General features: G+C 38.6%; 4 protein-coding genes across 4 annotated transcripts; all 4 read left to right on the top strand.

Moving 5' to 3' along the window:
* Nucleotides 1-113: 113 nt before the first annotated feature.
* LOC141902619 (uncharacterized) lies at nt 114-1,705 on the top strand. The gene is made up of 2 exons (XM_074790442.1): nt 114-626; nt 1,006-1,705. Exons 1-2 carry the CDS (start codon nt 166-168, stop codon nt 1,703-1,705), a joined length of 1,161 nt encoding a protein of 386 aa, XP_074646543.1. The 5' UTR covers nt 114-165.
* A 38-nt stretch (nt 1,706-1,743) lies between these two features.
* On the top strand, nt 1,744-4,109 carry LOC141902617 (uncharacterized). Its single transcript, XM_074790441.1, has 2 exons — nt 1,744-2,694; nt 2,946-4,109. The coding sequence occupies exons 1-2, from the start codon at nt 2,234-2,236 to the stop codon at nt 3,643-3,645; spliced, it is 1,161 nt and encodes a 386-aa protein (XP_074646542.1). The 5' UTR covers nt 1,744-2,233; the 3' UTR covers nt 3,646-4,109.
* Nucleotides 4,110-4,552: 443 nt separating this feature from the next.
* LOC141901424 (uncharacterized) lies at nt 4,553-7,116 on the top strand. The gene is made up of 4 exons (XM_074788643.1): nt 4,553-5,855; nt 6,182-6,265; nt 6,408-6,484; nt 6,772-7,116. Exons 1-4 carry the CDS (start codon nt 4,947-4,949, stop codon nt 6,854-6,856), a joined length of 1,155 nt encoding a protein of 384 aa, XP_074644744.1. The 5' UTR covers nt 4,553-4,946; the 3' UTR covers nt 6,857-7,116.
* Nucleotides 7,117-7,492: 376 nt separating this feature from the next.
* Nucleotides 7,493-10,905, top strand: LOC141901450 (serine/threonine-protein kinase H1 homolog). The gene is made up of 2 exons (XM_074788681.1): nt 7,493-8,546; nt 9,128-10,905. Exons 1-2 carry the CDS (start codon nt 7,566-7,568, stop codon nt 9,485-9,487), a joined length of 1,341 nt encoding a protein of 446 aa, XP_074644782.1. The 5' UTR covers nt 7,493-7,565; the 3' UTR covers nt 9,488-10,905.
* The last annotated feature ends 473 nt before the right edge of the window (nt 10,906-11,378 follow it).

Below are 11,378 nucleotides of genomic sequence, written 5' to 3'. Positions count from 1 at the left end.
TTGTCTAGACAGTCAGGTGATTTTCCCACCAGAGCTCCGGTGAACTTTTATACTTTGAACAGTATATTAATCGGTAAAATATATTTTCATCTGATTCTTCCACGATTCGTTTCTGCGGTGACACGTAATACCTAAGACTAACTGTCATAATATATCATAGAAAAAATGGTTTCTGTTCTGAAAGTTGGCATAGTCGGAGCTGGCGCCGTTAATTTCGGGTACCCTGATAAACTATGGGGTCACGTGAATAAACTGGAGAAATTAGGCGGTATCAGTATCGTAAGTATCGTTGATATCGATATCGAGAAAGCTGAAAACATTTTAAAGTCGAGACGTTCTTCGCCAAAATTCGGTCATATCTACAAAGATTGTCAAGTTTTCGCCGATTTTAAGCAATTGATAGCTTTGAGTCCGGATATCGCTATAATCGGAATTCCACCCGGAGTACGCGGTTCGCTTGAAGACGGTAAAGATGTAGAACTTCAGTTCGTTAAAGCTGGAATTCATTTACTAGTTGAAAAACCGTTATCTATTTCACCGAGAGAACAATTTGAACGATATCGTGAAACATTGGTGTCTGAAGCTGAAAAACGTCACGTGATCATCTCAGTAGGATTCATGTTTCGGTGATTACTCATTATAATAATCATTTTGTCTTCAATTAAATAAGGGTTACACAAAATACATGGGAAATAGAAATGAGAAATTGATGATAGGAGCAGATCCATAAAGGTTGTATGTAAAATCACTATTGACCCGCGTTCAGGTCTCTCGTGAAAAAACTATTGAAATAATAATATTTTGAATTGATTATATCTTATAGTAATGATAAGAGATAATAAATAACAATCGATTATGTAATGATAAATAAATGATGATAAGTAACAGTTGAAATTGGCAATACTTAATACTGAAAATAATGTTTGATTCAAACTCATTCTGAAATGTAATTCTGAAGATCGCCGAATCATTTTGTGAGTGCATAATCTTTTTGTATAATTATAGGTACCATTCAGCGGTTGAAAAGATGAAGGAGTTGATTAAAGAACATGGCGGAAAAGTGATGGCGGTCAGTGTGAAGTTTTATTGCGCCTACACCGGGACAGCTGATCGATTCTGGTTTAACAATAACCGTGTTTTTGGATCAGTTATCGCTGAACATGTATCACATTTCTGCGATCTTACGCGTTATATAACCGACTGCGAAATTGATTTATCTTCGGTCCAGTGTATGATGCTTAAAGTTCCGGATGCAGCCGGGAAACTGGCGCATCTTCCCGAGGGTCTAGAGGATGAGAATACCCAGGAATGCGAAGAGCGGCGGGTAGCGCGTGTTACAGTCGCGCAATGGCGGTTCATTGAAGCGGGTATCGGAACTTTCATCCATACCGTCTGTCTTCCCGGAACCCGGTATGAAAGCGGTATAGACGTACATCTCGACGGTCTCAGTTTTTCATTAATTGATCCGTTCGGTGAACAAGCCTGTAAATTAAGGGTTCGAACCCTCGCCGACGCGACTCCAGATGTCGATGAATATTACACTTATGATACGTATGGTGAAGATGACATGTATAAAACAGAACTGGAAACTTTTCTGAAAGCTGTCAGAACAAATGACCCGACATCGATTCGCAGTTCGTATTCCGATGCTGCGAATACTCAAGATTTTATCTATAAATTAGAAGAAAATGCGAAGCGAAATTGAAGTTACAAATAAATTCCCGACAATATTATTTAATGTATCCAGAGACAGATTTCTACATCAAGGAGATCGCACCGCACTCTTTTAGATTCATTATAGTTTAGATCAGTAGGATCTGAATGAACTCGACCGATAATTGGATCTGGATGAACTCCAATTGGGTCTGGATGAACCCCAGTTGGATCTGGATGAACCCCAGTTGAATGCAGATATTGAGGAACTCAAGCCTCGTGAAGTAAATGCATTACATACATTTGAACAGATACTGAAACACGTTCAACAGAAATCAATTCGTAATAAATCTTGTGGTCGTTTCTGAATAAGATTGATTTTTTGTGACCTAATTCCCAGCTTGTCTAGACAGATAGTCAGGTGATTTTCCTATCAGGGCGGTTGAACTTTAGTATTTTGCACAGTATTTAATCGGTAAAATATATCTTTATCTGATTCTTTGTTCATTCGTTTCTGGCGAGACACAATACCTTATACTCCCAGTGAATACGGCGCGGTGACTTATAATATCATAGAAAAATGGTTTCTGTTCTGAGAGTTGGCATAGTCGGAGCTGGGGGCATCAATTTCGGGTATCCTTATAAACTATGGGGTCACGTGAATAAACTGGAGAAATTGGGCGGTATCAGTATTATAGGTATCGTTGATATCGATATCGAGAAAGCTGAAAAAGTTTTAGAATCGAGACGCACTTCACCAAAATTCGGTCATATCTACAAAGATTGTCAAGTTTTCGCCGATTTTAAGCAATTGATAGCTTTGAGTCCGGATATCGCTATAATCGGAATTCCATCCGGAGTACGCGGTTCGCTTGAAGACGGTAAAGATGTAGAACTTCAGTTCGTTAAAGCTGGAATTCATTTACTAGTTGAAAAACCGTTATCTATTTCACCGAGAGAACAGTTTGAACGATATCGTGAAACATTGGTGTCTGAAGCTGAAAAACGTCACGTGATCATCTCAGTAGGATTCATGTTTCGGTGATTACTCATTATAATAATCATTTTGTCTTCAATTAAATAAGGGTTACACAAAATACATGGGAAATAGAAATGAGAAATTGATGAAAAAAACTATTGAAATAATAATATTTTAAAGTAATTATATCATTTCTTATAGTAATGATAAGAGATAAATAACAATCGATAATGTAATGATAAATAAATGATGATAAGTAACAGTTGAAATAATTCTGAAGATCGCCGAATCATCTTTTTTGGTATAATTATAGGTACCATTCAGCGGTTGAAAAGATGAAGGAGTTGATTAAAGAACATGGCGGTAAAGTGATGGCGGTCAGTGTGAAGTTTTATTGCGCCTACACCGAGATGGCCGGGCGATTCTGGTTTAACCATAACCGTGTTTTTGGATCAACTATCGCTGAACATGTATCACATTTCTGCGATCTTACGCGTTATATAACCGACTGCGAAATTGATTTATCCTCGGTCCAGTGTATGATGCTTAAAGATACGGATGCAGCCGGGAAACTGGCTCATCTTCCCGAGGGTCTAGAGGATGAGAATACCCAGGAATGCGAAGAGCGGCGGGTAGCGCGTGTTACAGTCGCGCAATGGCGGTTCATTGAAGCGGGTATCGGAACTTTCATCCATACCGTCTGTCTCCCCGGGACCCGGTATGAGTGCGGTATAGACGTACAACTCGACGGTCTCAGTTTATCATTAATTGATCCGTTCGGTGAACAAGCCTGTAAATTAAGGGTTCGAACCCTCGCCGACGCGACTCCAGATATCGATAAATATTACACTTATGATACGTATGGTGAAGATGACATGTATAAAACAGAACTGGAAACTTTTCTGAAAGCTGTCAGAACAAATGACCCGACATCGATTCGCAGTTCGTATTCCGATGCTGCGAATACTCAAGATTTTATCTATCAATTAGAAGAAAATGCGAAGCGAAATTGAAGTTACAAATAAATTCCCGACAATATTATTTAATGTATCCAGAGACAGATTTCCACATCAAGGAGATCGCACCGCACTCTTTTAGATTCCAACCTATCATATCAGGAACTGTTAGGCCACAGGCCTTTCTCCTAATCGAATCACTTCAATTAGATTAGCTAATTTCTTCGTAATATAACACTTTGCAAAGATTAGCGGGTGGATGGAGCGAGGTGACATTAATTTGCTACGCCAGTCTTGTAACGTATTATATTCTGCCATATGCGCATCAAACTTTGATTTCGGATCGCGTGGGAACAAACTATGTTCACAGAAAGATCCCTACTTTATATACAGCTTAGCACGAGACTATGCATCTTTAATTCAGACGCTTGATTAATTCTTAAATATATGATTATGCTACCAGTGCATATATGTGCTCTGTAATCCGACAAGTTCATTTATCCGGAAATAAATAAACAGTACTCTAGAAAAACTACTGTGGTTTAGTGTTCTCCAAGGTACAAATCATTATCTATCTTTGAATGAAGAAGATCCACAATCTAATGAAAACTGATAAGAGTATCTTCGAGGAATAGCGTCGAGAGAACGGTTCCAACCGCTCATGGAGTTAGGAGTCACCCATTATTTGTATTTTGCTTACTGTGGTAATCGACCAAACGCAAATATATATTTCATATATTTCCAAACTATTTCCACCAAAATCATAAACTATGTAATTCTTAATGAAGGAAATTTACGTTTGGGATTAGATTATATTGTACAAATGATCGAGATTACTAAATGGTTTTGAAATTCGGTGAAGAAGTTTAGATTTTCTACGGCTATTTTGAGCTTTGCGATGCAACTCAAGGTCACTGTATTAATAATTCGGTGACGCAACCATAATCAAGCTCATCGATGTGGAGCCACCAGGAAGTAGATAATTTTTATTTTTCGCTTATAAAAAAACAGTTTTAAATGACGGAAAAAGTCGTTTTAGCTTCAAAAAAGGATGGAATGATCAGTGGCAAAGAGAATAGAGTTGTTATGTAAGCAGAAAGTGTTTGGAAAAATATCGACAATAAAGCTGTAGTGTGTGAAATGTGAGAGGAAGTGAAAATAGACACATACCTTTCTCTGGACTGCGCCACCACTACTACTAGCGCCACCACCAGTTACAATACTACCTACAAGCACCGCTCAAAGCACCAGTGAACAATGCAGTAGATATGTGTGACTTAATCTGAAGCAAGTGAACAGTGGACCTCTACTGTAACTGAGTCGTGATTGTTAAACAATCAAAACAACTTGTTCAGAAAATGTCATCAGATCCGGTGAAAAGTAAAACCCTGCAGCAGGGTCCGGAGGAACCCAAGCAACAGGATCTGGAGGAACCCCAGCAACAGGATCTGGAGGAACCGCAGTTGCGTCCAGAGGAACCCCAGTTGCGTCTGGAGGAATCCCAGCTGAATGACCTGGAGGAACCGGGCCTGGAGAAACCCAAGATGGGTTTTGATATTGAGGAATCAAAGCTTGGCGCAGTAAATAATGAAACTTCGGAATCAAACATTAAAACATGTGATAATAATATAAACAATGATCCATCAATGATTGATAACAGTGATAATAATAAAACAGAGGAGATTCCTTCAAATAATAATTCATCATTGAATATCAATACAAGCTGTAACGAGGAAATAATAGACTTAACAGCTGCAGCAGGTGCAGGTGCAGCAGCTGCAGGTGTGCTGAGACCGGAGAGTTTAACATTACCGACACCGCTACAACATTCAGCATCGGACTCGTCGTCGTTTGAGGAATTAGAGGTCGAATCACCGTCAGTTTCATTAGAGCGTTTAGAATCGGTGATTCAAGCCGTTACCGAGATACCTCTTCACGAACAGGGTGTATTGTTGAAAGATGGAAAAATGATGTCGTTTGTTGCGGAAGATTTAAATGAGATGATACGTATGAGTAGCCCTCTATCTCGTAGTAGTAGAACTAACAGTATCCGTAGTATCAGTAGCGTGAATAGTATCTCTAGTTCGTCGTATTGTAGCACGTCTGTATCCGGTATGTCGCGATCGTCTAGTCTTCCGTTACATCCGAGTCCCGATGAAATCCCGCCGATCGACCCGCACGCTTTGAAAGACATCGAAACTCACGCTAAACGCGTCGCCGATAACCTTGACCTTATGATGGGTAATTTAAAAGCGACGTTGCACAAGGTTTGTTTGCGGTCAGATCAGAAATTCAGTGGAATTCGCTGCTTTAAGTCATCATAGTCAGGATGTTCATTACATACATTTAGTCACTTGAATTGAAAATATATTTGACTCCTTGAAAACTGGAATGCTTTCATTATCAGTTTAACTCAAACAAAATTCACTGGTCCCAAATCTTTCCAAATAGTTTTTCAGTTGTCCAAAGGTTTATTACAAATTTGGCTCATATAATGAATAGTACTTCAGTATTATGTGATGACTTATCTGATGAAGATTTAAAGCGCGTTTAACTGTTTTTACTTGAAATTTAATTGATGTTTTCTCTGCAGATGTCAGCAATTACGATCTCATGCGGAGACGCTTATTCTAATGGTGTCGATAATACATGTGAAAGTGTTGATACTTGCATTAAGGTAAGCAGGGATTATAAGGTCAGAAGGGGGGTTGAGTTCATCAAGGTCAGAAGGGGGGTTGAGTTCATTAAGGTCAGAAGGGGTCAGGTTCCAAATAAATTGTCTAGTAGTATCATTTATGTTTAATTGATTTTAATTCCAGTCAATGTATGCATTAATGGCGAAATGTGAAGAAATGTCTAAAGTTATGCAACCTGTTTATAAAGTTGCTGAACAAATGTATCCTTTAAATGTGCACTTGATTGCCTCAAATAGTTGTGTGCTCCGGATAAAATCTTAAAGGGTTTCCAACGCAATTCATATGAGACCCAGTGTCGCCCTGACTATCCTGGATAATCACTTGTTGTCTTGGGCCCATAAAATCAGAGGCAAGTAGTCTACTGTAGATCAGTCAGTCTACTGTAGATCAGTCAGTCTACTGTAGATCAGTGAAGCGTAGAGAGTCTGTTGTATCTGATGGGTCCAGTTGATTCTATATTGTTTTCCTTTAACCATCTATTCAACAGTAAAGAGATTAAACGCTTACTGGATTTATTTGAAAGTCAAATGGCTAAAGACAAGGAGGATAAATTAGCAAAAGTGAAAAAGTGACATTTGATGAATTCGTGAAACTATTGATAGAAATAGAGATTGTTTGGATGTAAATTAAATGTGTCTAATTTCATGTTATTTATTTAATGTAAAATTAATGTGATAAATGAAAACTTGTACTTAATGTTACACATAGATTTATCAGAGTAAAATAATAATGCACCAGACCAATGTTTGTGCAATAGTTCCTTTACTGTTCCTGATTCACTATATTGAATGAATATTGTATTCGCTCTTGTTTCGCTAACATTCTGTTGATTATGTGCAATAAATGTATTAATATTTTCATTCCTATTAATTATCTTTTAACTCAACTTATTAATGGCCTACTCTTTGTTCTCAATGGCGGACTTCGAGAGTGCTCGAACTTGGCATACGTTAGGATCGACGACATTTATCTAAAGTACTCAGGATGCTAGCGGTAACTGAAGTTGTGTGCGGGGCCGCCATGAAAAGAGAATCAAATTTGTTTTTAAGTTTCCTCGGTCAGTATTTATTTCTCGTATCAATAAACTGTAAATTGAATTGAAATGTGTCTCGATCAATTAAATTCAATTAGTTTTATTGCGGGAGTGAAAGTCTCTGCGGTTCATACCTCGATTACTCGAGAAACTTGTCAAAACAACGACACAGACATTCATGGAAAAAATGGAGACATTTTGTTCTAGTTTAAAACGGATTAAAATGGATTGACGATCAGTGGTTTATAATGGGTTGTATAAATACTAAACTAGTGCCTGAATTACCGTCCAGTTTTAACCAGCATCAGCTCGTTAAAACAGTCGCGTATCAATATCAAACCGGTCCCGTCGAGGACGATTACGACGATCTGAAGAAAAAATACCACCACCGTCCGAATACAACTCAGAGAAAAACTACGCAACAATCGATAAAACCTCAAAAACAACCGAAACCCTTCGCCAAGACGATGCAAGCGCCGAAACTGGCTGAAGGTCACGAGGAGGCGCAGATCGGTCCGAATAAACGCGTCGCGAAATATCGAGCTAAATTTGACCCTAGAGTGACGGCTAAATACGAGATTAAAGCGTTAATTGGTCGAGGCAGTTTCAGTCGCGTCGTCAGGGTCGAACATAAAATCACTCGGCAACCGTACGCGATTAAAATGATTGATCGAATTCAAGGTCGCGAGTTGTACGAATCGGAGGTTTCCGTGTTGAGACGAGTTCGACACGAGTTTATAATTCAACTCGTCGAGGTATTTGACTCGAAGGATAAAGTTTACATGGTGATGGAACTAGCGACCGGTGGTGAACTGTTTGATCGCGTTATCGCTAAGGGTAGTTTTACCGAACGCGACGCTACGCGAGTCCTACACATGGTCCTCGAGGGTATCCGATATTTACACTCGCTCGGTATCACTCACCGCGACCTCAAACCCGAGAATCTATTATACTATCACCCCGGTAACGATTCTAAGATTCTGATCACGGATTTCGGATTGAGTTGTACTCGTAAGAACGGAGATCCGTTTATGACAACAACGTGCGGAACTCCGGAGTATATCGCGCCGGAGATCCTCGCGAGGAAACCCTACACATGTTTAATAGATCTATGGGGGATCGGTGTTATTAGTTTTATACTGATGAGTGGAACGATGCCGTTTGATGATGAAAGTCGTCCCAGATTATATCGACTGATTCTGAAAGCGAAATATTCTTACAGCGGAGAGGTTAGTATCACCCTTCCCCCTTCCCCCTGCGCTGTGCTACTGCTGACATTTACAAAGTCCATCTCAAAATCACAAAATTGCTTTTGAATCTTACGATCTCATTACCAGGGGCCAGTTACGCAGTCTTAAATCTTAAGATTAGTCCTAAGTTGTTAGATTGGCTATAGAACTAAGTTGGTCTTAGACTGGTCTTAATAAGCCGACCCCTGGAACTATAGTTCAACCTTGTTGTTGGCAGCTTCTGGGAATCTGAAAATCTGTTAGTTAAAAACCAAAAATTCATTAAGACTAGTTTTACTTGTATTTTCACTAGGATCACACTAGTCTTTTCCACTAGATCGCAGTAGTTTTCACTAGATCACACTTGGCTATATTATAGTTCATCGTTTGCAGTTTCTAATGATTCAAATTGTTTTCTTATACTTGGCATGAAATAATGTTTATCCTGATATCCAACTCAGATATTACTCAAGTCAGACACATTTTACAGTTCCCAAAATAATCCAATTTGAGCTGAGTCTTCCGTAAATATGTGTAATTATGTTTTCATTAATTAATGCTGTATTCATTTTGTTTTGTAGCATTGGAAAGATGTATCAAATCTAGCGAAGGATTTCATCGATCGTTTGTTAGTGTTGGATCCGAACGAGAGATTAACGGCCGATCAATGCATCTGTCACCCGTGGATTGTGACGCACGCAGCTGCGTCTAGTAATAAAAACCTTCATAAAACAATCAGTCAAAACATCATGCATCGAAATTCAACGCGAGCGAATAGCACGAAATCAGTGAAGAGTAATAAATCGGCTCGATCGCTACGATCTGATAATCATAGAGTTCAACCTGAAGAGATCGATGAATTACACAGAGATCCCGAGGTTCAGGCAGATATCGAATCTCTTCATAATTACAGTCTTCCGTCTGATCGTTCCGTTACATGAATTAATCAGCTTTAAACCCGGCCCTTTAATCTTTACCGCTACGGTCTCAAACCGGCTTAATCCGAGTCAAAATCTCAAACCGGTTTATCGCCTATCCGGATTAAACATCATATTTTACATAAATTTATGTATAAATGGATTGTAAATGATATAACGATTAAAATTCGGATGAGACAGATTCAAATTAAGCCGGTTTCACTGTTTTATTATAAATTGTCTCCGTTAGAATGACGTTATCTGTTTTTGTTTCATGTGTAACTGAGTTTACAAAGTATTGAGTAGAATTTTAATTCTATTGTCTCAACCTCTTCCCTCCCCTCCCCCTCTCTTTTCCCTCCCTCTCCCCATTCTCTCCCTCTCTCTCCCCTTTTTCCTGTCCTCTCTTCCCTCCTTCCTCTCCCTCTCCCCTTCTCTCTTCCCTTTTCCCTCCCCTCCCCTTCCCCTCTCCCTGGTTATGAAGTGAAGAATTCAATTATTCAGTGATATGTTATTATTTTGTATATTTATTAGGTCTCAGTGAGAATCAAAGTGAATCATTTAATTTTACTAGTTATCACAATCAATTTGCTGATTGTCACAATCAATATTGATCAGGATTTCATTCTATGTATGAAATAAGTCATTTCATATTGTGCTAAATTTTCAATGAATTTTACCTGATGATGGAAGTTGAATAATTGATTTTGTTCTTGATTAATTTTGGTTTTAATTACTGTCATTATTTTATGTAGATTTTGTAAAAATGCAATCTTATTATTCAATCTTATTAATTACATATCAATTTATATTAATTAGATACTTAATTAGAATAGATTAGATTTATTAATTAATTACTGTCAGTCTTATGCATTTAAGTGTCTTTAGTTGAAATCGACGGGCACTGCAGTAAACTTTCATTTCAATTTCATGTGAATTAGATTTAAAGATTTTAAATTCATTTTTTGCAACTATTTTACATTGTGTTAAACTGCAGATAGTAACTGTAGATAGTGAGAGCTCTTTTACGTATGTGACGCCGCTGTAAATACTGGTAGTTTAGAAAGGTTAAAATTGATGTATTTTAACCGTATTTAAATAATTTGTAATTCAGTTACTGAAGTCCATATTTCCCAGGATATTATTTCAAAAATTTAATTCAAATCTGTGCTATTTTTATGTATTATTTTTGATTTCAAACAATGAACTGTGGTCGCAATATTTTGGTGCTTGAAAAAATGTAAAATTTATATTTTTAAATTGTGGTGAAAGGTAATCATCGACCGTCCTCTCTCCGTGCGAACACACTGCTCGTGCAGCTGCTGCTGCTGCTGCTACTGCTGCTCTAATAACAAATCATACTTTACTATTTTTGTAACAAATTTGATATGTATAAATATTATTATTATTATCATAAATGCGCTATTAATTGTAAAACAACATATACATGAAAAATGATAATAAACACTTTAAAAATATATGAAGTACATGCATTTGTGATTGGAAGGATATTTACTGGTGGATAGTGGCGACTCCTATTGGTGTTACACAGCAGCTACCCCTGGTGGACAGTGACCCCTACTGGTGTACACAGCAGCGACCTCTGGTGGACAGTGACCCCTACTGGTGTACACAGCGACCCCTACTGGTGGACAGTGTGACCCTAACTGGTGTACACAGCGACCCCTGGTGGACAGTGTGACCACTACTGTGTACACAGTGGAGACCCCTATTGGTGGACAGTGTGACCCCTACTGGTGTACACAGCGACCCCTACTGGTGGACAGTGTGACCCTGCTGGTGTTCACAGCGACCTCTGGTGGACAGTGACCCCTACTGGTGTACACAGCGACCCCTACTGGTGGACAGTGTGACCCCTACTGGTGTACACAGCGACCTCTGGTGGACAGTGACC

The sequence above is a fragment of the Tubulanus polymorphus genome, chromosome 3 (assembly GCF_964204645.1).
Source record: "Tubulanus polymorphus chromosome 3, tnTubPoly1.2, whole genome shotgun sequence".
Taxonomy (NCBI): Eukaryota; Metazoa; Nemertea; class Palaeonemertea; order Tubulaniformes; family Tubulanidae; genus Tubulanus; species Tubulanus polymorphus.
The sequence above is the reverse complement of the archived record's forward strand: the minus strand, read 5'-3'. Positions and strand labels throughout refer to the sequence as shown.

Excerpts from the sequence above, each read along its gene's own strand:
- LOC141901424 (XM_074788643.1), top strand. The coding sequence starts at position 4,947 with ATGTCATCAGATCCGGTGAAAAGTAAAACCCTGCAGCAGGGTCCGGAG. Across the intron at positions 5,856-6,181 it reads TAAAAGCGACGTTGCACAAG|ATGTCAGCAATTACGATCTC; the intron begins GTTTGTTTGCGG and ends TTTTCTCTGCAG. Across the intron at positions 6,485-6,771 it reads TATAAAGTTGCTGAACAAAT|TAAAGAGATTAAACGCTTAC; the intron begins GTATCCTTTAAA and ends TCTATTCAACAG.
- LOC141902619 (XM_074790442.1), top strand. The coding sequence starts at position 166 with ATGGTTTCTGTTCTGAAAGTTGGCATAGTCGGAGCTGGCGCCGTTAAT. Across the intron at positions 627-1,005 it reads TCAGTAGGATTCATGTTTCG|GTACCATTCAGCGGTTGAAA; the intron begins GTGATTACTCAT and ends GTATAATTATAG.
- LOC141902617 (XM_074790441.1), top strand. The coding sequence starts at position 2,234 with ATGGTTTCTGTTCTGAGAGTTGGCATAGTCGGAGCTGGGGGCATCAAT. Across the intron at positions 2,695-2,945 it reads TCAGTAGGATTCATGTTTCG|GTACCATTCAGCGGTTGAAA; the intron begins GTGATTACTCAT and ends GTATAATTATAG.
- LOC141901450 (XM_074788681.1), top strand. The coding sequence starts at position 7,566 with ATGGGTTGTATAAATACTAAACTAGTGCCTGAATTACCGTCCAGTTTT. Across the intron at positions 8,547-9,127 it reads AATATTCTTACAGCGGAGAG|CATTGGAAAGATGTATCAAA; the intron begins GTTAGTATCACC and ends TTTGTTTTGTAG.